The sequence below is a fragment of the Amblyomma maculatum genome, chromosome 6 (assembly GCF_055883805.1).
Source record: "Amblyomma maculatum isolate TAMU_Amacu chromosome 6, ASM5588380v1, whole genome shotgun sequence".
Classification (NCBI taxonomy): Eukaryota; Metazoa; Arthropoda; class Arachnida; order Ixodida; family Ixodidae; genus Amblyomma; species Amblyomma maculatum.
Genome location: NC_139349.1, coordinates 48,810,647 through 48,837,949, shown reverse-complemented (window position 1 = coordinate 48,837,949; position 27,303 = coordinate 48,810,647). Strand labels below are relative to the sequence as shown.

Genomic DNA, 27,303 nt, shown 5'->3' with positions numbered 1-27,303 from the left:
TCTCCTTCAAACATATCGAGTGTGAACTGGTGTATAGGTTTGCCCGGTAAACTATGCCAGTTGTTATTTTCCTTCCTCATCAAGGTATCGCCTTTGATTGACATGCCTAGGGCACTGTCTGAATTGTTCTTTGCACTTTTCACAGCCCCTGGCTTCCTCGTGAGTGCATATCTCATTCTCAGCAGCTGTCGGAACAAGTACCAGATGACTCTTGCCAGTGATTCGCTAAAGGATGAACGCAGCCACGTAATTTATTTAAGTCCATTGTAGCTCCGAGAAATTTGAATTGCTAAATGATCAACTCGGCTTGACACCGCCGAAAACAGACACAGAGAAGAATAGTTTGTGCCTACTTCGACTCAGTATAACGTTGACATAGATCGAAAATAATGAGAGCTAAAATATTAAAACTGCTGAACATGAGGTTGAGGGTGAAGGAGGGCAAACCAAATGAGGGTGAGGGTGAGTGAGGACCAGCAATATTTTTTAGTTAAGGGTGGAGGCGAGGGGGGACCGCCGATTGGAAACTGAGGGCGAGGGAGGAAAGGCCAAAATGAGGGCATTTACCCATCTCTGGTCACAGCATAAAAGGAGTATGTGTGACCGTGGCTCTGCTATGGTTGGGATAATATTGTGGAACAACGCTTGTCCTATGTAAGAACCGTAAAAAGAAAAAAATAATAAAGGTTAGGCCCTTACATGAGTATGTACGCTATTTTAACAGAGATGTGTGGTCATGAAATCCATCCCTTTCTCCCTCTGGCAGCTTCTGGAGGAAGCCTTCCCAGGCCTGCGGCCTTCACCTCTGCCACCAACGCCTCCGCACGAGCCAAGTGCATTGTTGGGTGGTGGGGCCCTCCTTCTGGCGGAAGCAGTGCTTCCCCCCCATGGAGACCACCTGTATGCCCAGTGCCAGGCACGACCCCATGGTGCAACTGGACCACCCGAACCCCAGCAACCTGGTCTGCTAAGAGACACCACGGGTGAGAAGAGTGCTGCCAGTTTTCTTAACCTTTTTTCTTTTTCCTTTGAAGATGCCCTGAAAACATGTTTTGACAATATTTGAAAATAGTGTCTTGCTCGTAAAGAACATCTGCTCGGGAACCTTCTGTAACATAGATGTAAGAGTCCTTGGGAGCGCACCTTGCTAGCCGAGTGTAGTGCCACCTACTTTGACAGCTTTAGCATTACATATTGTGTGTAAATTGCATTCACTTGAGAAGCCAGGCCAGGTGAATATGTTAAACAGAGCGGAGTACATTTTTTTCGAGGCATTTCCTACTAGGCTTCATGCGTGCTAGCAATTACTAGTGCCACTGCCAGCTACTCACTGGTTTTCAGTAGGTACCAGCTTTTTTTCTTGGCATGTGGCTTGGCTTCTGTTGGTTCAAATGCTTGGAAAATGAGTCGCCTCACCTCAAGTAGATGAAAAACACCTTGTGCCATTAAATTAAATTCGTTTTCAGTTACTGCGCACAAATGATACACGTTAGGCTCTAGCCTACTGTAATTACCCAAATATAAATAACGCATTTTTTTGCAGTTCATTAGTTTCAAAATGCATCTTGCTTTTGCAATATGTTTATGTTGGAACCAATGCTTTTAAGGCTTTTATATGGAACAAAATCTCGTGCGCGAGATCTGTCATATTCCGCGAGTTTCCATGAGATTAGTTCTTGTCTAGCGTTCTTTATATGTTATATGTGGCACTGCAACAAACGCCAATAAGGGACAAACGACGAGCGGCAAATGATAGAGGAAGGGTAGGCTTTTGCCATTCTCCTCTTAAGAGACATCTAAGATATCCTCGAATGTTTTTTTCCTTACTACTGAGGAGAGCTAAAACAGCTTTCACCATAGGACTTGTGCGCTGCAAGGAGAAGCCAACCTTTTGATCATCTTTGAGCCGTATGGCGCTTGTAGAAAGTAGAGAGTGGTCATGAATGTGGAAAAAAAGGGGCGTGAATCGTTGAGACAGACAAAGCACTGAAAGTGTTGCATAGAATTGGAAAGGAAAGGAGGACTGTGCAGCACAACGCACAAAGCAGTGACGGGCTCGGCTGTGACAGCAGGCGCATGAGAGACTACGTGCATTTATGTGTTAGAAGCTTTGCTGTCCTTTGTAATGTCGCATACATTTTTTGAAATGCTGATATGCCTGCCTTTTCTGTATCTTTTTGTACCATTGTCATCCTGGCTTTGGCTAACCTGAGCGGGCTGATATTGTGTTGTAAGAACATAATTTTAATATTTTTGTTTTGATTTTTGTTCGATTTTCCCTCCTCTCTTTTCACGTTATATTCAGTGTTGCATTATATAGTGTAAATTTCGTAATTTTCAATGCAATCTTTTACGTCTTTTTTTTTATTGCTGCTTGTCCTGCTATGAGTGGTACTTGTCTTTTCAGTGGTTGCTTTTTCCCCCCAATTTTTTGCAACTACTGTGCTCTCTGCAAGTGATAATTCTTGGCACTTTGTCCCTTTTGTCCCTTTTTGCAGAGCAAGGAGTTGACTCTCGGCAGTGCGTCTTGTGTGGTCGGCCTGGTGATGACTCTAGCTCTGTGAGTACTTGTCTGTGAAATTGTGTGCAAGCCCGTCCACATTAGTATTTGGCAGGTTCGATTCTCACTTATCGACTGTTTTGAGTGGGCTGACTTGAGAGTCAAAAGTAGCTTGTGTACAAGAGCATGTTGTGGCAGTCTTTGAGCATCTACATTCTGGAAATTTGCAGTTTAAAGCTATAGTGAAACATTGATTATGCCCATTTATGTGGCGGCCCGCATTTCACGACCGATTGGCACAGGCCTGGCAAGTCCCCGTCAGGAATAATGCAGATTACCTAATTGGCAGACCCAGAGTGCTCCAAATTGTAATCAAGGCGGATGCAAATGCGTGCAAGGGTGTGATCCAGCCTATGACTGCCTGTGTACTGACAGTTCTAGCGACAGCTCTTGACTTCACCCGAGCGGGCGACTTGCAGCTATCGGTGCAGGGCGCCTCTCACGTAGCCCGCTTTCCTCATGCTTTGCTGATGAAGCCGTTATGGAAATCAGTTTTATGTTCTTGACAGCTCGAAGTTATTGTGCTGACGTTGACAACTGCTAGATATTTTTATATCAGCGGTGGCTAGCTCTGCTTTCCCTCTGCAGCTTCAGTTGGGGAGCATTCTATGCCTAGCGAAACTTATTATTTTTGTCTTGTATGATGTAAACGGTTAATTCATACGCTGCTGCCTGTTGCCTTTAGTAAAATGACTTTGCTGACACGGTTGTGCCACATGTCGTAAAATGTCTTTGAAATGTCGGAGCAGGTGTTTTTTTGGCACATTGTTCAGGACATCATTTTCAAGGCACACAAGACACCTACCTAACATCATTGTTGTCGGCTTGTATTTTGAAGCTGACTTTCTATTTTCGGCCAGTGAGGGGTAGGAGTTCGAGCGCTGATGTCTGCATGGCAATGTACGGCATGTATTCTGCACATTTGGCACTTGTAGTAGATCATTTAGGACGTGTTTGAAAGGTTGCATAATTTAAAAGAAAGATGTGTGCGAAATGCTAATACATGAGTAAATGTGTTAACTCACACAGAATGAAAATGGGGTACTTTCATACTGCTTGGGGAAAATAATTACAGTTAATTTTGGCAGCCAGTATAGTGGGTGCATTCATAATGTGAATGCACAAGTCTTGCGAGGTATCTGATCGGCTTATACGTTGGTTTCACGTGGCGTCCTGAAAGTCATATAAATGCGCTTCTACTCTATTGTGGTGCCGTGAATTCGTTTTTTTTAAACATCTGTCCTTTGAGCATCACTCGCTGTGGTGGTTTGGTTTGGTTTGTGAGGGTTAACGTTCCAAAGCGGCTCCTGTTACGAAGAACACTGTAGTGCAGAACAACCGCCTGGGGTTCTGTAATGTGACTCAGTGGTTATGGTGTTCAGCCGCCATAGGGCACATTTTGGCAGCGGCCTAAGATGCTCTCATGTTGTGTGATGTCAGAGCATGTTAAAGAACCTTAGGTTGCCAAAATTTGTCCCGCATCTGCCGCTAGGACCTCTCAGTACACAGGCACACTTTCGAAATGATGTGCTACCGTGTACTACTTCCTTTCGGCATTAGGAAGGTAACTGCGCATGACAAAATGGAAGGGGCACAGATAAGTGCTTTGTGATCTTTCGCCTGAGAGTAAGAGTTGCATGAAAGGAATAAAAGTTGTACGCTTGAATGGTGAAAATGTGCTGTGCCTTACTCATTTCATTAAAGTCTGTTTTATTGAAGCGAAAAGCTTCACTAGGCTAGTCAACTCCAAGTCTCGAGTGTGCTCCGTCGTTAGAAAAATCCACAGCTGCACATGCGCAAACCACGTGACGTCACAGGAGAGGCGCAGGTTGGTCGGAGCCGCCGAACTGCCTCCGCGACTCCGCCGGTTGACCTTTAGCCGGTGCCGCGCGCTTATCTTATGTGATGTACGGCTGTAATCAATGTTTCACCGTGATAATAAGCCATGGAATATCTATAAGGTGCAACCGTGAACAATAAGGTAAGCCACAACCACGCCAAGGAACCACAAGCTAAGCCATGGCATCGCCGAAACTTTTTGCTTCTGATATCCAGGATTAACCAAGCTAAGCCACCACCAATTTCTTCTTTGTGCAGAAGTCTGGTCGGCTGCTCTACGCTGGCCAGGACAATTGGGTGCACGTCAACTGTGCTCTTTGGTCGGCTGAGGTGTTCGAGCAGGCTGACGGTGCCTTGCATCGAGTGCACTCTGCCATCATGAGAGGGCGCCACTTGGTAAGTGGGCGGAACAGCTAGTTTGTCATTTTCTTTCATTGCTGCGGCTCAGGCACATGCTACTGTGCTTTATCGTTCGTTGCTATCCTAACTAGATGACGACTTGGCTCAGCAGTTGTACAGTGTGTTGGGTTTAGTTTAAATCAGTCTGCAGTTTTGCAGTGCAGGTTTTACGCTGAGCTATGCCTTGCAATAAATAGCTGCGCTAGTGTAGCGTCCAGCCACACATGTGTGTCTTCCTAATGTGAATATGTGAATGTGCTTCTTTGCTTTACAGTTAGGTCTGAATTTGCACAGTTGTTGAAATTTGTGCCGAAATTTTGTTCACAAATTCAGCCACAAATGTCTGGCATATTAGTTTTTTTTTTTTGCATGATTGGCATCGTATTTCGTAATAGGGACACATTTTTGTTGTTTAGGTGAATAGCTTTGTTCTCAAGGAGATAAATCAGCTGAGTTATTGTCACTTATGGACTTCTTCCTTTCCTTCCTTCTTCCTTTGATTGAAAACTAATAAAAACAGCGCTGTGAGGTGTGTGGCATCGTGGGGGCAACCGTGGGATGCTGCGTTCGTGGCTGCCCTGCCAACTTCCACTTTGGATGTGCGCGAGCTGCTCAGGCCATCTTCCAGGCTGACAAGAAGGTCTACTGTTCCTTTCACCAGGGCAACGTCAGCCAAGAGGTGTGCATTTGATGTCCAATTTTCTCATTCTTTAAGTGTGGCAACTCTTGGGAATGACATTATGCTAATTTTGAAGGGCTGACTGCATGGAAAATAAAGCAAACCATACTGCAGTGAATCCTGATGTGTGCTCCCCAAGCCATCGAATACTTTGTCTCGGAATGCGTGAACAGTGTCCTTTGAAGTAGGAGACTGCTGTGTTAGACCAGTGAATCTGTGATGGGGTTCTGTGGGCTCATTGCAAACTCTTTAATGAACAACAAAGGCAATCGTTGCTGGCTCACGTCCAGCACATCGATTGAATTGCATGCTGAGTAGCGTTTAGGAGCATGGTGCTACTCTGAATGCAGGTTTGAAGTGGAATGGCTTTGTAGTTCTTGCTTAAAATTGCAGTATTTCTGTTTTGCTCACTTACTTGATGTCTCCTGTCTCATAATGTTCTGAAATTCAGTAGTAAGTTACAGATTTTATTTTGAGGGCCTAAGTTTTCCTTCAGCTTCTCATAAGCCATGTTAAAACTTAAAAGAGGACAGTTAGCATGTTTAACTTTACAGGGAGAGCTCTTTTTTTTTCCTCCAAATTTGCACATTATTTTGGGTGAGTTCATTATGAATGCGTTATGTGCTAGTGAAAATTGAACTGAGATTTAATCTTGCCTCACTGCCAGCATTTGTAGGTACTTCTGTGGCCTCTGATGATGGTCTGTGGTGTAAAGGCATGACGACTTTCGCAGGTGGTCGAAGGTGACAAGTTTTCTGTGTGCCGGGCAGTCTATGTGGACCAACAGGACGTGAACTCGAAGTGGCTGAAAGCCTGGGAAGGCAGCCTTGCCAAGGAGCTCAGTGTCATTGCAGGTGAAGTGATCATTTTCTACATCCTTGCACCAGCTGTGTCTGCTACTGTGTTCCTCCGAAAGTGTGTTGGCGGAAAATATCTGTTGACAACAGAGACATTGTGCCAACTCATAGCTGTCACTGGTATCCAGCATGTCACACTTACCTCTAGAGGATCGCAGAGGTTTTGGAGCTTGAAACGTTATGGAACTGCAGCCATTGCCACTTGTGCTAACATAGATGAGGGTATAGGCTTATGAATGCCAGCCGCAAAGTTTGCCTCTTCGAATGCCAATGTGCACATATATGTTAGTGTCATCGCTTTCGTGAGCGACGTGATAGCTTGTGTATAGTACTGGCACTTGTGGGCCCGTTGTCGTGGCCACACTAAAAAGCACAAGGGGCTGCACGCTTCTATTTTGCTGTTTTTGAGGAATTAATTGTTGTTCGTATTTAAGGAGACCAGAAATGCAGTGTGCCGAAGTTAAGCAAAAGTGGCGAGTAATAAATATTCCATTGCTCATCACTTCAGTGGTTAAAAATTACGCTCTTCTCTACACTCCAAGACACCAGGAAAAAATATGAAGAAAACAACTTCAGCTATTATCATGTTATCGGTTGACGTTTGGTTTGCTGACTCGCAGTTGTTGTGCCCGTTTTCATGGGTGTGTGTTTTCTGCCTCCCACACATTCATTGGTGTGTGTTCTCGTTCTCGTCTGCATTGCCTGCAACAATGGACATGGAGCTCGAAACGTGACTGCCGCCGCCAAAAGGACGTGGCAGCAGTAAATATTGGCACCATATGCTCGAAGGCATCGGTCTCACTCTAATACTGCCCAGGGCACTCATGTAGCAACAAGCAGATGACTTTCACAGCTACTGGCAGTGTTGCCATCTGGGGCCCTGTCACTCGCTATGATTTCACTGTACAGTCGTAAATAAAAGTGGTATACAACACTCAGCCGGTGACGGAGCTTGAGAAAGCTGCAGGCCAACTTCATCTAGCAACAGCTATGATCGGGAAAATAGTGGCAGTGCCTCATTTTTTTCCACATGCATGTGTCACTGTCTCTGTTCCTTATGCTGTCGCTAGATGGCATTTCGATGCAGTTTCCCTGAGCTCTGTCGGTGGCTGACTGTTGTACACTACTTTTGCTCACGACTGTACATGTGACATGTATCTTGACGGAGTATAGCTCCAAAAACCACCACTATGTGCTGATTATCTCGGAAATTTTAAAATTAATAATAAATTGCTGACTCCATTTAAGGAGACAAATGCTGAAAAGGCAAATTTGGCAAAATGCTCAAACGCTTTTGTCCTACACATTTACCAGTGACCTTAGGTCATAGAAAGAAAAAGGCGCAGTATCCGTCACACTTGTTTCTGTGGACACCTGAACCGCGCCGTAAGGGAAGGGATGAAGGCAGGAGTAAAAGTGGAAAGAGAGAAAGAGGAGCCATAGTGGAGGGCTATGCAATAATTTCGACCTTCTGAGGTCTGTAACGTGCGCCGATATTGCACAGCACATGGACACCTCTTCGTTTTTCCTCCATTGAAACGCACCTGTGGGCAGTCAGGATCGAACCTGGGTATTCCGGCACAGTATTTGGACAACTTAACCACTGCACCACTGCGGCGGGGCAATTACCAGTGACCTTCGAACTCATTTTTTGGTGCCTTTAAGCTCTAGATCTGTACCGTGGTCTTTATGGGATCTTAGGCTGTTAGAATTTAGAATGCTGGTTCTCCGATTGGTGGTGTCTGATTTTGAACTTTATTGCAGAGCACATGAACCTTGTTGTATTTCAAGGTCTGTAACTGGTGTCTTGCTTTCTCATGGACGTGACTAAGAAATCGAGAAGATACATGAGCTTGTCTGTTGGACCACTGAAAAAAAAATTACGAGTCACTTTGGTGACTAAAGTGATGAAAGGCAGAAGCCTGAGTGCCACATTCTGCTACGCATTTGTTGCGAATGTGGCGGTGAATGATGCTTCGAATAAATAGGGTGACTACCGTTTCACATTCCTTCCTTCCTTTATGGCATGGTACATGTTTACGCGGATAATTGTGATGGATACTGCTCCTTTTCTATCCTGTAAATAAATTTCAAACGCCGCTGCTGCCTGCTGTACTACCTAACGCCTCCTAGACATCTGGGTCTGCTTCTGTTTGCTGTGTGGTGCGGCATTCGAGGAAGCGGCAAATGAAGGGCGCACGGACACCTGGATCGGACGCCCGGTGGAGTCAGCTTCATATATGCATTAATTGCCTCCCCCTTGTCGAACACAACCAGTATTTCATTGAATGCATTAAAGTTCACCGGCGTTCTATAATTCGTCTGCAGGAAAGGAAAGGTGCAGTATCTGTCACTCACGGAATCTCTCTATCATTCTCACTGTAGACAAGAGGAATTATGAAGAGCGTTTCACGATCCCTGGGCATGGCGCAGTGGTGAAGCGCTGGGCTGGGGAACCAAGGGATGGGGATTCGATTTCCCGGTGGGAGACAAGGTTTTATGCGATAGCAATACTGCGCCAGGTTTTGGCCGTCACGTCGTCCCGGGAAGGGCCACGTTTGACCTTGAACAGCTGCGAAGAAAAAGAGGAATAAGGAGAAGGAGGAAGAAGAATGCTTGGCCACCGGCAGCTAATGCTTTCACTCCATATTCGGTTCAGCAGCGTTAAACCCTTCTTTATATGTGGGCTGGTAGGTTATGCTCTCGCGTCGTACTCTTAAAGGATGAGCTTAAGAGTCCCCAATAATGTAGCACCTTGCACTGATGGGGCGTGATAAAGGAATAATGTAGCAGGCAAAAGAAGCTTTCGTCATTGCTGTCGTAATTCAACTAGGCTTAACCAGAGTTAAACCACAACTAATTTTATTAATTTATTTTTCAAGTATCAGAGCTGCCTCAAAAGCGTAGCACTTTTGCTGATGATAACGATGAGCCATTAAAGGCTTTCACCTTAATATTGAGTAAAACGCTGCTTTTTGGGAAACAAAGTGGCATCAGATTTTCTGCCAGAACTCGTATATGCTGTATTCTGCACAAACTGTTATATGTACCCTATCTGCTTTGTTTTTGCCAAACCAAAGACCTGGCAACAAGAGTGCAGGAAATTCAGACAGCATATTATTTGCACTTCTCTTGCACAGAATTGATTCAAACAGGGTGATGAAAGTGCTGATTCCATTGTGTGGATTTTAGTCTCTAATCTTTCATTGTTAGGAATGTGTCAGGTCAATTTAGTGATTGCTTTATTCTGCACTGTTACAATGTTGCACTTCATCTGCTTATGCAGGGGCCATGACTATCGAGAGCCTGGGACACTTGACAGAGGCATCTGACCTCGAGAATGTACTTGTTCCTGTCAACTACAGGTAAAGGTCAACTCTCAGCATCGGTTGGAGTCTCAGTCGAACTGATCCTGTCAAGGGTCAGAGCTTTTGTGCATGGTTTCACTGCTGTAGTGGGGGGTCGTACGTATAGCCAGCAGTCCTTTTCATTTCCAAAATGGTAGCATCTCCATTTTGCTCCCGTGTAAACGGCGTACATGTTTTATGTCGGAACCAAAACACCCCTATTTTTATGGCTACTAATTAGGTTAGTGTCCGTGTGATATAAGCACTCTGAATCAGGTGCCCGCTCTAAATGCCCACGTTTTGCAAAGGCTGGGACCATCTGATAGTCATCATTGCTATCATGTGTTCTGCTTGGTCGTGTGTTGCCGATATGACTAAAGATAGGCGTCTTTTAGTTAGGATGGGAATGTGTTTCACTTGTCATATTTTTGGTAGGAGCATGTGGAAATGCAAAATTTTTGTATAGTTTTTTAATAGTACTTGCTATTTGATTCAATTCACAGTGCATTTTCACTATTGCATCCATGGTCTGAACAGTGAAAGCACAGTTCGCTAATTTTTTATAAACTTTCAGGAATCGCAAATTTCTTGTCTACTGCCGCGTGCTCGCTGGCCACGAAACGAAATGCAGCACCATGTGGCATATCAGTATGCCTAGCCATGATACGGTCTCGGTTCTGAGCCTGAGTGGAACTGATCACCTGGTTTTGGATCACTGTATGCACTCCTTCGGAAGTAGCTTGCAGCGTAATGGGGGCACAGTTACAGTGTGTGTGTTGTTACATGGCAGCCACTTTCATTGCTGTCGTTTTCATCATAACCTACCCAGCTAGCACGGAACATAGGCACAATATTGAATTATGCTGGAAGTGCACTGGCCATATGAGACCATGCATTGCCAACATAGTTCCAATATTGGGCCATTGTCTGTGCTGTCTGGGTAAAAACTACTCATCTTAGGTCGCAGTTGACAAGAAAAAATATACTCGTGACAGGAACATTGGGTTCAGAACCAGCCCTCTGTGCAATCTGCACCGCGTACAGTGAAGCGCATGTGCTGGGGATGGCATAGTTTCATTTTTGTGCTTTCGTGGTTCGTGGAAGCATTTGGGTGGTTGAGGCGGTCTTGCAGCCTGTCTAAAGTGATATGCAAGAGTTCAACAGGCTGCATGTTGTCGTGGACATCCGGCGGCATTCCACATCCCAGCGCTTTGTCTTAAGGCGTCATGAGGGAGCATGTAAGGAAGAGTTCCACTAGTGTTGCTGCTCAGGTTGCTGCTCTTTTGTCTGTTTTGTGAGCTGTCTTGTTGCGTTTTGGCAGTGCCTTGCCTTGCCGTTAACCGACCGCTGGCCTCACTCCTGTTACGGAGGTGTCCACCTTACATCTCCCCGAGACAGAATTCATTAAGCTTCCTTTTTTGTGTGAGCAACAAGTCAGACTGTGATATCATAATTTTTTCACTAACAGTAACCATTATCAAATGATTGTAAACGAGGTTATACTGCATGACTCCTTTACTTATTTAATACCGGGCAGGCCTTAGGGCTATAACCATTTATGATGATGATGGGAGAAAGCAAAAATTTTTTTTTGCAATATAATTGTTGCCTTCCTAACTGTGCTGTGTGGAGAAGCTTTTTTTTCTACAAAATGTTCTAATTGGTGTCAATTTTCATATTTGTATTTCCTTTTGACCGGAAGTTTTGTTCTCTTCTAATGAATATGCCTTTTTCTGGACATGCTTAGCATACCGTGATAGTACAGTTGAATCCTGCTACAACAAATCGGCGAGGCTTGCGAAAAATTTCCGGCGACAGTAGCGCTTATCGCTGTCAGATGCTCCGTGGCATGCGCACCTTCAGTAATCTGTTCGCAGAATTCTTCCAGAACGGACAGCGCTTCTGCGGCTTCTTTAACCATGCGCTTCGACGGCGGGGGAAGCTGTTCACAATGAATCGTCGTTGCCGGTACTTTTAACTTCCTGAATTATGTCGTCCTCAGTCAGCTGTCCGGCGACTGTGACGCCATCATCGATGGTGATGTAATCAGTAAGCCGCCGTCCGCAGTCTTTTCCTTTTAGCATTGAAGCTTTCACTGTCGAACGCCTCCAAGATGCTCTTTTCATTTTTGACATACGTGGCCAAGGTTGTCCTCTTCACTCCATACGTCTTGGCGTGAAACGCCGTCCTTGATCGCCTTCAATATTTGCACTTTTGTGGCCAGGTCCTTCGCTTCATACTTCGGCCACTTTGCAGCACTCAGCGTCAAGATGCGCAGGCACAGCACTCTATACACACACGCAGCACAGTAAACACGTAGGCGAAGCGTGACGATGCAAAAAGCATGTGGCGACGACACACGGTGAGGCGAAGCTCGATGACTCCACTGCGCGAAGGTAGGGCTAGGAAAGAACAAACTTCCGGCTGACCTCGCTCCCCTCACGTCATTCTGCTGATGACGATGACAGTGCGGATGGCGTACGCTGCCTTTTTTTTTTCAGCTTCACACTAGCGCCACTCTTGGCAGTGTTTTTTTTTTTTTTTTCTTGTTTTACCCCTTCCGCAGTGAAATGCGAAATGGCGGGCTACGGGGCTATGGAGCTACGTCGAATTAACCGACGCACGGCAAAATTGGTCGAATTAATGAAAGTTTTGTCCCATAGACTCCTATGTGTAATTGGAGGGACCTCGCAAGCACGTCAAATTAACGGGGGTTGAATTAACGAGCTTTCACTGTAACATCGAAGGCATTCATCACCTATGACGAGGTTGCCAAGACTGTTGAATTCTGGGCGGAGTCGTCTTCAGCATCGGACGGCGGCTCTTCTGGCTTGCCAACATTTTTAATGATGTCCTCATCACTTAGCTCTTCGTAGACAAGCACATCCACGTTAGCGTTGAGGAAATCGTCCAGCTCGATAGCGCCAGGGATGTTTCCTGCATCCTGGAGGGATTTCCAGGGCGTATTGATCCCCGGAGTTGACGATGATAGAGCGTCATCTTCCGCGGCTGTAGCTGTGCTGCTCGCCTCCTGGTCAACAAACCTGGTGTGCTGGAATAGCCAGGGCTATTTGCAGGTTATTCGCCTTGCCTTTCAGGGCCGCGCCGTCGAGATACACTCGCTATCGATACGGTCAACTGTGCAAGTTCCACACTGTGGTTAAGGGAGATGTATTCAAATGTGGTGTAACTTGTGTAACTGTAACTCTGCCTTTTCATTGGGATGTTGATATATATGATCGATCAAGATAGGGAGTGACCGCTGGTTTTACGTTCCTGCACGGATGTGTAACTGTTTTTTCCTGGTAGTTTTTCACAAAAACAACCTTCTCGCGTTCGCAGTTAGAAAAAATTACAAGGGTTCAACGCTGCTGAACCAAATATTGAGCGAAAGCATTAGCTGCGGGTGACCGAGCGCTCTTCTTCTTCTCTTTTTCTTCTTCCTCAGCCCACATATCAAGCCCCGCTTTAACCAACCCATATGAACGTGCCTTAGTGGCCTATAGGGGTTCATGCTATGTGCAATGCAAGATAGCTGGGTGCATGTATAAGGTCCTCTTCTTCCTTTTACTGAAGTTGTTCTTTTGCACATATAGCTCCCTCATTTTACCCAGTCTCTCACTTCTCTGTCACACCCCCCTCCCACTTCCTCTGTATTGTAGTTTATGCCAAGTATTCGAATGTTAACAGCTGTTGCTGCAAAAAAAAAAAAAAAAAAAATGAATGCAACAACTGATAACTCATTGTTTGTTGTAGATGTCGGCGCTTGTTCTGGAGCATCCAGAATCCGAAGCAAAGAGTGGTGTATGTGTGCCGGACGTATGAGGTGCGCCCGCCGCGCCCTCCACCGTGCGAGGAGGACTGGGGTGTGAATATTACGACCGTGCATGATGACCCACCGCTGGGTGGGACCGCCGTCTCGCTTGCACCATGTGATAGTGTTGCGGCGAACTGTGATAGCACGGGTAGCAGCAGTGCGTTGGCCGTTTCGTCAAGCGACGTCTTGCCGCCTGCCACACCTGCTCCCGACCTGGATGACCTCGATGCCAAGATTCTGGATGAACTTGCTCGGTGTGTTCAGAGCAGTGACAGCCAGATGGACTTTGCTGAACTGTTGGAGAACATATCAAGATCCTGTGATGCAGCAGCCTCTACGACAAGAGGTCCTGCTGGCAGCAGCAGTGGCATTTCTGCCTCAACTAGTAGTGTACATAATAGCAGTGGCAGTGAGTATGCAGAAGCAGCAGCAACAACTGCGACCTCTCCCACGGTGGCTGACCCGTCAGTGGCAGTACACCGGGACAGTGTGGTTAAGAGTGACAGTGATGCGGCGAAATGTGAGCCAGTGGCCGCTGTGCCTGTCCCCTGCGGTTCTGGGGGCCAGGACCGGCACCACGACAGTGCCAAAGGGACTGTTGGTGCCCATCCTGCAACGACTGTGGCTAATTCCTCCCCTGGGCCAGCTGCACAAAGTGGCAGTAATGGTGCGCCATCAGTGACTCCAAAGTGCGTGGCAAAACCTGTGAGACAGCAGCAAAGTGTGTGCGGGTGCACTTGTGAAAACCGGACAGCAGTTAAGACGATGGCCAGTAAAGTTGCCACAACACCCAGCCGGGCAAGGTCACGACCTGCTGTGTCACCCAAGACCATCCTGCCCAAGGTATCGGCTTCCCAGGGCTGCCAGAGACCAAGGCCTGCCTCCTGTCAACAGCTGCATCAGCACCAACACCATCATCACCACCAACAGCAGCAGCAGCAGCACCACCACCAACACCACCACCATCAGCACCAGCATCAGCAGCAGCGGCCGGCCTCTATGGTACCGGCACCCACTCTGCAGGCCACCCAGTCCCCATGCCTTGGCATTCCGCCTGTTGCTGCCACTCAGCCCCTGGTCAGCTACTCTCCTTATGCGTACAACTTTCCCGTGATCAACCAGTTCCCGTCCACCATCAACATGACAAGTGTGAGCTGTGACAAGTTTGAAGTGTACGAAGTGCCCGGTGGTACTATCATCATTCCCCGCCAGCACTACCGGCTCGAGAACTGTGTCTCAACACTCAGCATGGCAACAGGGGCGCAGGTAGCCTATCTGGGCTCGCTGCCCCTTGTGGCATCTCCCTTCATGCAGCCAGCAGCACCAACACCACTTGCCCTTATTGGGGGGTTGGGAGGCCAGGCGGCCCCTGTGATGCCACTCGCATTGCAGTCTCCTGGTATGTGTAGTCAGATGCCCTTAGTTGCTGGCAGTGGGCTTGTAGCCAACGCTGGTGTTGTAGCTCCTGGTATGGCTTCCGCGGGGCTTGTAACATCTGTTACCAGCCAGACATCTGTCATGAACAGCGGCGCATCAACTGGACCCCGCACTTGTTCGTCATCTAAGCGTGTTCCCTGCTATGCAAATGCCCATCGAAAGATGCTCGCCCAGAAGCAGTGTGCCAAGGCGGTCATGATGCGAAACCGGCTTCTGCAGTCGGGGCGGCAGGCGGCGAAAACCATAGTGGCCCAGAGCCAGACATTCGTAGCACGAAAGCAGTGTACAAAGTGTGTGGTCCTGCCTGCACGTACGGCAACTGCCCCGCCCGCAGCTGTGGTCGCTGCCGGCGAAGCCACAAAAGCTGCACCGACGACTTCCTGCTCCGCTCAGGTGCCCACCCTGGCAAGTTCAACGTCGCTGCCATCCCCTAACCCACCCGCACCAAGCATGGCGCCAGCACGCAGTGCCCCGTCCCCCGAGGTCTACCCCGAGCCAGACTCCTCTACAGAGTTTCTCAGTGGACCGGGACGTGTGTCGCCGGTGCTTTTGCCTCCTCCGCAGCCGCCCTTCAGCCCAAGCCCACAGGAGAGCCCGCGTGGTGCAGGTGACTCAGGTTCTCTCGGGGCAGAGTCCATCTTTGCACTGCTTCAGAAAGCGGCCCAGCGCATTTTACAAGATGGCTGGCCTACGGACACAGATCCCGAGCCGTGCCCTCCGACATCTTCGACAGCGGTGCTTTCAGAAAGCAAGGAGCCTGTGCACAGTACAGTGGGGGCACTGCCGCCAACACTGCAAGAGGAGACACGTACGTCATTCTTTGACAGGCCCTACATCATCTATGAGATCAGCAGCGAGGATGGCTTTCTGCATTCATCACCTGATGTGCACGGTATGCATTCTTTCTCTTATCTCTCTCTCTCTTTTTTTGTTTGTGGAGAATTAGGCACCTTCCTCTTGTGCTTGTTTTGTACTGCGTCACCTCATCGTTGGTTGACTGCAGCACTTGAATGCTAATGCCTTGTGAACTGAAAGGTGATCCTGTCACTCTCGAGATGTAAAGAACTTGCTTTATTTAATTCAGTCTGCTTGACATGTGTTTGGTAGCGCGGAATATTTGCCGTGGAGCCATTTCCTTTTGTTGCAAGTAAGGCACCAAACTGATTCGAGTGCAAGTCGCCACCTCTCATGTGTCACTCTGTGTCCATTTTCACAGCTGCGCAAAAGAAAAAAAATATTGGCTTGCATTAGTAGTGTCATTTCCTTTCCATTAGTTTGTGCTTCTGGAAACGTTTATTCTTTCTTCGAAGCAAGGACGCTGTTTCATGTTTGCAAAGATATGTGAGAGGAGAACTTGAATGTTCATGAAAAAAAAAGAAAAATAATGTGATCATGGTAATGTGAGCCCTTGGCATCAACGCAGCGTTGTCTTCTGTAGTGTTCCTTCTAAGCGAAGATGGTGTTTCATGTTCATGTGTTTCAAAAGTAACGCGAAGTTGATTGTGAAGCGATGATTTGAGGTTACAGTAACTACGTATGTCGTCATACAAGAAGGGCAAGTTACGTATGTGGATTGCTGTATTATTCTTTGCTGGCTTATTTGCAAACAGCACAAAACTGTGCTTGTGGCGGGCATACATCTTTGTAAAGCCTTTGAAACATTGGAGTTATGTAGCGTTTAAAACAAAATTGAAAAGCATTGCAAGTGTAGGAGAATTTTCTAGCATTGGATGTAGCAAAGTGGTTTTGAGAGCAGTTTTTTAATGAGACGCTTTCTAACTGGTCATTGGCACCCTTTTATATTTTTGTAGAGGCATGGAGATACCTTTTTGAGAAGCTTCAGGATGCCCGTGCCGGTGCCAACATGCCACCATTGACCAATGATGGTGAGCAGATGCGATACACTTCCCCACTACAGCTCTTCCCCCCCTCTCTCTCCATCCTTTTTTTTTTTTGCCTGCAGCATTCATTCTCTTCTTGATATTGAACGTTAAGCATTGTTTTGATCCTTGATCCTCTCTGTTTCAGTGTAGTGAGATGTGAAAACCAAAAAGTACGCTGTACAATCTCTGGAGATGTTACTAGTTGTTTTTTGTTTGTTTTTTGCAATTGCCTTATTGTGCACGTTTTTTCTCATTACTGTTTATTGAATTGCCTTATTGTGCACGTTTTTTCTCATTACTGTTTATTGTTACTGTCCTGAAGATTCAAAGAGAAAAATCTAATATGTTAATGCTACCTGCAGGTTTGTTGCTTATTAGCAGTATGCTTGAATGTCTAAAAGAAAAGCCCTTTTAAGAAACTAGCACTAGAAGGAAGTACTAAGCCAGGCTGAATTACATAGTCATGGACATAGCATTACAATCTGGCTAATGCAACTTTTTCACCAAGAACAGCTTCGAGTCAGAATGAGTGAATAGAGTTCGATTTTTAACGCATACCACAGTACTCTGGTGGGCCAGTTAGTTTCATGTTGTTGGTTTAGTGAAAGAAGGGGGGCAGTGGTTACACAACACAGTGGCTAACAACTGTTCTTAATTGGAAGGCATGTGATGAGGTGGAGCCCTGGAACATGTCCGATGCAGCATGAGCGCTGAATAGAAAATTGAGCAGTATTACGACTCACTCTATAACTGCTCTATTAAATTGAGTGAAATTTCATGGATTTTATAAGGAGGCTCCAAGTAAACTTTGAAATTTGAAATTTTGCAGACAGGTGCAGAACTGGCTGCAGACTTTGAAAATAATGTTTTCAAAAAATAGATTTTTTGCCGGTGTTTCGACTTGCAAGACCCGTGTCCCTGCCTTAGGGTGAAGTCTTCGATTAATTTTAATGCATGCTTTCACTACCATATTGAACTTGAACGAATTTTCACGATTTTATAAGGAGAACCTCAGTGCACTCTTAGTAGATTAGAAGGTAAATTTATTGCTTGCATAGGCACATTTTTTTTAGGTACCTCCAGTCGTAAAACTCAAAAGCTCATTTCGCACTCCCATTTGTCTCACATATGGCACATCTTGCACTTACCTCAGCTGCTTTCTTCGATGATGTGGATAGTGTGCCTCAACTATCAAAAGACGTTAGTGGGTATGATCATGGAAGCTCTTCTCAGAGTTCGGCTCTGAACATCTAGTTGCAGCAGGTATACTGTGCCAATAGGTTTATGGAGGCCAAGAGATCAAACAGAGCGTCAGACGAGATCTGATGAAGTCCCCATGCGTTTCTTACCACTGCATTTGCTATATCTACTGTCCTTTGTAGCCCTGAATTTCAATTCTGGAGATTTCAGGCTTGGCAAAAGTTATAGCGAAGTTAACCTGCAATAATGGAGACGAGATAGAATTATAGCCAGCGGGGAAAAGTTATTGGTAACTATTAAAAAAATACTCAGCACATTTGACCAAAACAATTTGTTAGATGTACTAGATCTAGTATGCTAGGCAGTAATGGTTTAAGATAAGCTATAAAGTTACATATATTAGCTCGGTGACATGTCGACAAAAATGGAAAAAAAAAAAAAAAAGAGTGCAAAGTTTGTAAACATGTCAGAAATGTGAAACTTGGTTTTCTTGATTGTAAGTGAAGAAAAAGTGATCAGTCAGTGCCTGAACTCTCTTTGTTGTGATATTGTGTATCCAAAGGCATATTTTTTTTTCTCCTGTGCTGCAAGGCTGCTCAGTGAGCATTCATTTTTACTTGGGCCTTTTTGGCCTGTCCTGGGCTTTGCAGATGTGGATGGCTTTGCCATGATGGGCCTGACACACAAGGCTGTCGTGTACCTCACAGAACAGCTTCGAGGAGCTGACAACTGTGAAAACTACAACTTCCAGTACCACAAGCGAGACAGCACAAAGGTAAGTTGCTCAGGTTTCGGGTGCACTTCGAGTTTTCGGCTAGCAGCCCTCTCTTGAGAGGGGGCTAGGCTTTTCTTACGGTAAGCTGTTGCAAAATACATGGGATGCAACAGACAACACATTTAAGCAGGAAACAGCATATTTGTGTAATGGTAGGTTCCGCAGAGAGCTGTGGAACAGTAAGTGGTAGTAGGTGTAAAGTTAAGAGATAGGAAGCGTGCGGAATCAGTCAGGAAGTAACTCGAGTTAATGGCATTCTAGTGGAAATCAAGAAGAAGAAATGGACATAAGCAAGGCATGTAGTGCGAAGATAGGGTAACCGATGGTCGCTTAGGGTAGCAAATTGGATTCCAAGGGAAGAAAATCACAGCAGGAGCAGCAGAAAATTAGGTGAGTGGATGAGGTTATGAAGTTCGCAGAGGTCAAGGGGATGCAGATAGTACAGGACCGGGTTAAAAGGCCTTTGCCCTGCATTGGGTATATTTTGGCTGATGATGATGATGATGATGACGTAATGGTATGTGGCCGTAAGCATAAATTTGTACTTGAACTTGGCTTCTCCAGGAGATACCTAAAGCTTCCTAAAACCTAAAGCTTTCAGCAATTCTGTTTGAATGCTGTGAAAGCTATGTTCTCTGTGTTCAGTATTCGCTAAAATACATGGGAGGAACAGGGCCTAACTTGTGCCCTTAAATAACGCCATGTAGTTGAAATTATTCCAAGGCTTTCGTTTTAAGATAATAATTAAACCTCATATGCCATACTGAAATACATTAATGAACTTGAAGCAAAGTTGCATAGACTGCTAGAAAAAAAAAAATAAGGGGGCGACCATATGCTCTGTTTTGAGAACAACTGACTTGCTGATGCACTTGCCCCCATTTCCTTGATGTGCCTTTGGTGGTCCATCTGTTTGCATCACTAAGTACTGCTTAAATTAGAACAACAGTGTGAAAAAAGTGTCCCTTGCTTTGACCCTTCAGCTTCCGGAAAACCCGTCAGGCTGTGCCCGCCTAGAGGGCTTCAGGTCACGGGGCCACCATGACATGTTCAAGTTCCTTGCATCAGCGCATCGCTCACCGCCGAGCTACGATCCAAGCAATGACAATGGCGACGAAGTGGAGGTGCTGCACAAGTCTTCTCGGCGCCTGACCAGCCTGGACCTGCCTATGGCCATGCGCTTCCGACACCTCAAGAACACCGCCAAGGAGGCTGTTGGAGTCTACAGGTGAGCCTCTTGTTACAGCACCCCAGGGACTTAGCGAGCACTGAGTAGGGAGTGCTGCGAAAAGGAAAAAAAAAAAAGAAAAAAGCCATGTGTACTTGTGTGATCCCCCTAATGCTGCACATCCCTAGACGTGCATTGAAATAATCACGTGTTCTTTGTAACGACCAACCCAATATTTAATACCTCTTCATGGGCATTTTAGGTATAGCTATATGAACAGTAAGTAAAATAAACAGGTAAGTGATGTCTTTTGCTCTAACATGGTGTTTGTTAAAAGCTTGATAGAAGGATGCTGTGAAACAATGTCAGATTGGAGAGACACGCAGCAGGGATGATTGGCACGTGGTGAGTCTGGACGGGGGTGCAGCAGCGAATGTTCAGAAGAGCATCTATCAAGCCCTTTAATATGCCACATATTAAACTTGGCAAATCCTGTTACACAAAAAGGAAGGGCAGTTGGAAAAGTCGCAGCATTATTGGATATGTTGTGCTGCTGAGCTGCTAGGGAAAGTGCTGCGAGGGGTGTAAGAGGAGTATCGGTACGATGACAGTTGATGTAATGTGGTGACATAATGTGCTGAATAGTGTTGTCATGATAGGTTAGTGGTCAAAACTGTGGGCCTATTGCTGTACCTTCTGCTTGCTGCCTCATATTGATGGGAGTGATAGAAGCTTTATGCACACGCTGTTGCGGTTGGTAGCATTGCTTTCATTCTTCTCAATTTGCTCCTTTGTTGTTTTTTCAATCAGGTCTAGCATTCACGGCAGAGGGCTGTACTGCAGGCGCAACATCGATGGAGGAGAGATGATAATTGAGTACGCTGGTGAAGTGATCAGGGCAGCACTTACCGACAAGAGGGAGAAGTACTACGAAAGCAAGGTGAGCAGCTGAGCCTTATAGTGGATCCTACTATGCCTCTAGCACTTTCCACCATTTTTCAGAAAAAAGAGCATGGCGTGCCAAGGTGGAAAAATTTACAAAATTTGGTGCATCATCAACTTTAAGGTGTTACCACTTACGTCACGAGAGCCTGAAAGCTGACTAAAAGCCTCTATCTGAGAGTGCACAGTGTATTGCTGGCAAATGTTCTTGGATGTTATTTTGTCCCTCACTTCACTCGCTCACCGGCTGACTGACTGCTGCTAATCCAGTAATCCCATTAACAGACTTCTGTGTACGAATAATGAAGTAGATTTTCTAAGGTTTGCACTGACAGAGACTGCGGAATCTTCAGCCTTATGGTAAATTTTCCAGCTTAACCCTTTCGCTCTCATTAACGGACTGCCATGTTTGCGTCTGTCTCCCTTGCCCCCCCGCAGTGCCCGTACCCATACATTCACTACTACTGTGCGTTCAAACATTTGTGCCCAAGCGCAAAGTAGGCTAGCTGGGACATATATGATTATATTAGAAGCTCGTATTTTAGCCTCGCACTGTTGGAGTACTTAAATTGGAGAGCGCAGAGAGACCATGCACACCCTTCTTTTCAGGGTACCGTGGTACCTCTGCGCGCATGGTCATTGCCTGCGCTACTCTATTTAGCTATGTTTGTATCTCATAACCAAAATAAATTTTTACGTTCAATCCCCGATATTCTCGAAACGAAGCCGACACTGGGGGCGCGTCGTGGCCATAAACACCCGGCAGCGAAAAGGTTAATAAAGTTCTTTTAAGTTGCAACATTGTGGTTCACTTGTGACAGCACTAGTTTTCTGCGGTGTTTTTAACGTGTTTAATAGTTGAGTGCAGTCGTGTGAAGTTGTCAACGTTGACATTAATTGTGTCTGTCTGTTCCTTACAGGGGATTGGTTGTTACATGTTCCGCATAGATGACCATGAGGTTGTTGATGCCACAATGCATGGCAATGCTGCTAGGTTCATCAACCACTCCTGTGAGGTACGTGTGCAAGTCTGGCCTTGCCATTATAGTATGGTAGAATGTGGATACAAATCTCAAGGGGCCACAAAGGATATTTGTTTCACCAAAAAATGAACAAAATTCAAATGCTCAAGCACGAGAAAAGCATTTAATTAAATTATTCAGAGTTAACTGGCGACTGTGGTGTGGGAATGTGTGTGTGCGGAACACCAGTGCTTAGCACTCATGGCACATTCATAATGTACGACTGACAGTCGCATTGTTGGCGATGTGCTCGATGCACAGCGCCTCTACTCAACTCTCGGGGTGCATACAGCGCGACGGGCGAGTAGAATGCTTAGCGCTTGCTGGTGTGGTCGTGGCTCCTAGATTTGTATCATCTGTTGTTGTGTGAAAAAGTGTTTGGGACATTAGAATTGGAGCATATTATTGAAAGTGTACTTCAGCTGGGGATTTTTACGAATTTGTGTCTCCGTGATATCTTTGAGATTCCACTGCATGATAGTCTGGTGAATAGTAGTTCCACGCATGTGGACATATGGGTGGTACAGTAAAACGTGGGTGTATCGAACCACCATGTGGCGAATTTCCACATTCTCCTTTGAAGCATGTGTTTTTGCAAGCTCCTTGTAAAGAGGGCATTGCCCCCGTTGACATTGATATATGCACACTCCACGCGCCTGTCTGTTAATTAATGCCGCATTACTTGTAGTTTGACTAAATCACATGAAAATCTTATGGTGATAGAATGGGGATTGCTGCGAGAGGAACGTCTAGGGTCACAGTGAGCAAACACGGGCACAACGGGCTGTGCTGTAGCATGATCGGTGTCTCTTCGAGGTGAATTCAGCAGCCTCCGCAGCTTCTGCTTGTGTAGCATCACACCATGTGACACTGCAGTAGCTCATGTCCCAAAGTAACACAAAGGAACAGAACGTAGCAAAGCAGGCATGGGCCCACTGCTACCACTAGGTTGCTTGCGATTCAGGTGTCAACAACAGATGAGTAATGGGAGCATGGGTGGAAGAGTTCACCCTCGTGTTGCTACAGTGGACTACAATGCTACAATGGAATGAGAGATGAGCGGGCAGAAAGAAGCAGGTGCTTCTGACTTAGTTTTCTGACTTAGTTCTGAGTTCGTTGTTGCACTTTCATGGCCGAGGTGGCGCGTTTTGTTTGAAACAGAATACTTGCATTGTGTGCAGCAAAAACTGCAGCCTTGATGCGTTTTGTGCATCGCTGCTTATAGGTATCCACTGTGGTCGGCCTTTTTTCTTTTATGCTATTATTGATTGCTAGGGCTGATATACTGCTTCATTCTTCATTTACCTTTTGTTTCTTCCTCATAGCCCAACTGCTACTCGAAAGTGATTACTGTGGACAACAAGAAACACATTGTGATATTTGCGCTGAGAAGGTGAGTGTGGAAGTGTGGACTTGGGAAGTGGAAATGGGGTGTGCATGCAGCTTGTAACTTGTGCACATTATTATACTGCCTCAATAAACGTGGCAGCCTTGTGGGAAGTGCAGTTTGAGGCTAGTGAATTGGGGCACTTTAATCCTCAAACCTTGACCCATATTCTGGAAGTGTTTTCGAGGTGACCATGTCCAAATTGTTAAAGGGACTTGGAAGGGAAATACAGTTCCTCAGATTATGTGCCCTCCTGTCTCGATTAATATTTTGAAGGCAATATTTCTTTTGGCCAGTGAGGGGTACGAGTTCGGGGATCAATGGTTGCGCAATGATGCACGTTGTATATTGCAAATTTTTGCATTTATAGAGCTTTTACATTGTGTTTGAGTAATTTGTCGCATCCTTTTTGAAGCCAAAAAGAAGAAAGTGCACAAATTATGCAAGCAAATTAACTCTCATAGAACAAAAATAGAGGAGTTTTGATAACGCATCACGAAAAAGGTTATAATTTCGGCAGACAGAATAGCGGGTACGTTTATAATGCGAATGCATCAGTTTGTGACAGTTCCGATCACATGTCCACATTACACGACAGGGGTGGGACAGCTGCGCCATTTGGACCATTTTGATACATATGCAATTTTCTGTGCTTTGTTGTGCCAAAAGCATTGAAATGGCTGAAATTGTGCCGACTTGCACCAGAAAAGCCAGGCAATCGCAACGCGTCTTTTTTTTTTTTCTCGCATGCCACGGCTTTCAGAGGTGCCCGAGCATTTGATATGGTTTACGATAGCGATTGCTATGCTATTTGTACTGCACTTGTTATTAGTGAGAATGTTCGAAAATTCCAAATTTTTTTGTGTCCGAACTCGCGGCCAACCATCGCAGGTTCCAAGTAGCATTCATTGGTTGTGGGCAGAGAATCCAAAACGAAGGCACTGTGAAGGAGCCGATCATTTTTTTTCTTCATGTCCCCTTTTTCTCTTGGACACTGCAGAGAAGATTGCTGCTTCTTATGTTAGCACATGTGCAGTTGAACAATAAATATGTTATACAACCACAATTCGTTGCAATTTCTAGCGTAGCAGTTGGGAAATTATGCTGTCAAGAAACATACTAACCGGGAGGAAAATAGCGCAACTATAGGAGAGATTTTTGCGGCCGTGACTTTGAGTGCAGGGGCCAAGAAATTGCTTGAACTGGGTGTGTATCAGTGAGGTTCTACCGTAGTTGGAAACCCTAATACTAGAATACATGGATATTTTGTTCTTATAAACTACCCCCTAGGTATCGCGGAATCGTATCGCAGAATCGTCTTGTGTTTCGAGATTCACATGGTGCACAAGAAATTCAGAACAGAAAAAGAAAAAAAGACATCTGTACTGACTGCTATATCTGCCAGCAAGAAAATGAATGATGTGCAACCAAGCACTCTTTAAAGAAAAAAATTTTGTTGTAATTGCTAGTTAGTTTTAAAAGTGCCATATTTGCAAGGTCAAGGATTCTAAGTTTTCATTAAGTCAGTGCTATAGTTATAGCACATTCTGAGAAAAAGCTAGGAGTTTGCAATAATATTAATACTGGACACAAGGGGCATGACATCGCTTCAGTGAATGATGAATAGGGCCAATTTCAGAATCATTATTAGTATGCTGTTTTTTTTTTTTTGTTTTTTTTTTCGTTCTTTGCATTTATCATGCTGTAACCGCGTGTCATTAAAAGCAACAACAAAAAAACGTGAGGTCCCGTGCTGCAGCTCACTGCAGAGAAAAAGGCAAGCAAAGCTTTAAAGAATCCTGGAAGTGCATTAGCATAAACTAGCAAACTTTAAACAGAAGCCTGTGTCTCATGGGATTGCTGACTTGTGGGCAGGAGAATGGATTGGCATTCTGTTTCCACTGTGTACTGCATCTCCGTTTTCTCTAACTGCTGACGTGTTACGGCTACCTATAATTGTTTTCTCTCTCCCCTTTTCCACCAGCATTCTCAAAGGAGAGGAGCTGACATACGACTATAAGTTCCCCATTGAAGATGTCAAGATTCCTTGCTCGTGTGGCTCCCGAAGGTGCCGCAAGTTTCTCAACTGAATGGGCACGCACAGAGTGCCACAAAAAGCTGTCCCTGCATCGAGCTTACTACCAGTTGTTGGGGGACGTGTACATAGGCTTTTAACTCGACAGTCTTTTGTTCCTGTCTGTAACCTCACCATCACTCTTGTGCTCCTTCCCACTCCCCCCAGACATGTCCACTCTCAGCTACGATGTATTATTATTATTATTATTATTATTATTATTATTATTATTATTGTCATCATAATTATTGTCATTGTCATTACCTTTCACTTTTGTTCTGCCTATCCTTTCATCACCACAAATCCTCCAACATGTACGTAGAGTACTTGTGTGCCATGACTGAATGGTTGCGTGCATTTTTTTACATGTATCATGACATGCGATCAAGGTTTCTTTTTTTAGAGTTAACAAATGTTATAGGAGATGAATGGGCACCTGTGTAGCGATAAACAAGCATGCTTTTTGGTACCTTGTGTAAAAAATAAACATAGAATCAAGAGTAAGGAAGAAAACAAATTATTGAAGCAAAGATAAGAGTGAGCAACAGATAATAACTGAGGCCTTGTGCCTGAACGATATTTTTCTGGTCGGCAGATGTGCGAATTATGCACAAGTGTCTTGTTTCTTTGATTCGACGAGAAAAAAAAGCTAGATAGAGAACGATGTTACACGATACCTGAAAGTGCCTTGAGTGGTTTTTACGGGTGCCAACTGTGATCTTTGGGAGTCAACCTGTACATAAAATAGAAGTTTTAGCTGTAATTACCACTGTCAAGGAAAGCACGAGACAACATCATTTGTAACACATTTCGGGAGTTACTACAAGTCTGTTAGAGCAGCGGGGAATGAGAAGATATGCACAATTATAAATATCTCATCGTATATAGTATATATATACATATATACATATATATATATATATTATATATATATATGTATATTAGTTGTTGTGTTCAGAATCTTTGCAACTATGTATACCAATAATGTCACTATTTGCATGTGTTTGCAAGCACTACTGTTCTGTCGAGTCATTTGGCAAAGGCTTGTGGGAAGTGCCCCCTCCCATTTCGCCGTCGTTTTGTCGTTGCCTGGGAGCAAAATTGCACATGAACAATTGTGTAGTCTGTTTTTAGATTTACTGTGCATGTTTAAGTTGCATCATTTTTCCGATGCGGCTTTGTCGAGAATATACATGCAATGTTGTACAGAATGTTGCTAGAATGCTCTTTTTTTTTCTCAAGCGAAAATTGTGATGCCTCTGTTAGTATGTGTCACGTTTAGAGTGTGGCTATTATTGCCAGCGCGTTTTAGGCTTAGTAGAACTGATTGAAACTGTAAATATAAGAACGCCTCATAAAGATGTTTGTTTTCTGATTTGTCTGGCTGTGTTTTAACTCTAAGGTTGTGCGGTATGCACAGCCTGTATGAACATGGAACTGCTGCTGTGGGCAACACCTGTTTGGTCAATGTCACTTGGAGCTTATTTCTTGACTATCATTTTATGAACGGTTTCGCTTTCAGCACCTACAAATTTGCTGGTAAGTTGCAAAAGGACGTGGGAAAAGTAATTTATTTTTAATTTAAGGAGATGACACTATGTGTCATTGCACTGTTATTGGGATGCCAGGCATGGTCTTAGTCACAACCAATTTGAAGAGGAGAATGATTTCCACTTAGCAACTGAATTTAGCAACCAGTATCTTGGAATTGAAAGCGCAGCATTGTTTTGAATACTGACGTTGCAATCCTGTGTGTTTGTATGACAGTGCTAGAAAAATTACCTTAGTAACACTGACTGAAGCTGCACATAGAGCATTAGTTCCGGTGCTGACCTAAGAAAAACCTGCGGCCAAGTAGTAGATATTGAATTGGATGTAAAAAATGGAATGACTTTCGGAATGAAGTGCCCTCTCGTA

At 45.1% G+C, this 27,303-nt stretch overlaps 1 protein-coding gene across 1 annotated transcript in view; it reads left to right on the top strand.

Moving 5' to 3' along the window:
* The window catches only part of LOC146185692 (histone-lysine N-methyltransferase 2A-like), an 84,502-nt gene extending 57,741 nt beyond the window's left edge, over nucleotides 1–26,761 (top strand). The window contains exons 21-34 of the mRNA XM_084606608.1: nucleotides 767–983; nucleotides 2,499–2,560; nucleotides 4,658–4,795; nucleotides 5,319–5,477; nucleotides 6,211–6,331; nucleotides 9,621–9,699; nucleotides 13,438–15,827; nucleotides 16,747–16,821; nucleotides 18,669–18,793; nucleotides 19,777–20,021; nucleotides 20,772–20,901; nucleotides 21,824–21,919; nucleotides 23,251–23,318; nucleotides 25,297–26,761. Coding sequence (XP_084462734.1) covers nucleotides 767–983; nucleotides 2,499–2,560; nucleotides 4,658–4,795; nucleotides 5,319–5,477; nucleotides 6,211–6,331; nucleotides 9,621–9,699; nucleotides 13,438–15,827; nucleotides 16,747–16,821; nucleotides 18,669–18,793; nucleotides 19,777–20,021; nucleotides 20,772–20,901; nucleotides 21,824–21,919; nucleotides 23,251–23,318; nucleotides 25,297–25,402 — 4,011 coding nt within the window. The 3' untranslated portion in view covers nucleotides 25,403–26,761. The remainder of the gene's footprint in view (nucleotides 1–766; nucleotides 984–2,498; nucleotides 2,561–4,657; nucleotides 4,796–5,318; nucleotides 5,478–6,210; nucleotides 6,332–9,620; nucleotides 9,700–13,437; nucleotides 15,828–16,746; nucleotides 16,822–18,668; nucleotides 18,794–19,776; nucleotides 20,022–20,771; nucleotides 20,902–21,823; nucleotides 21,920–23,250; nucleotides 23,319–25,296) is intronic.
* The last annotated feature ends 542 nt before the right edge of the window (nucleotides 26,762–27,303 follow it).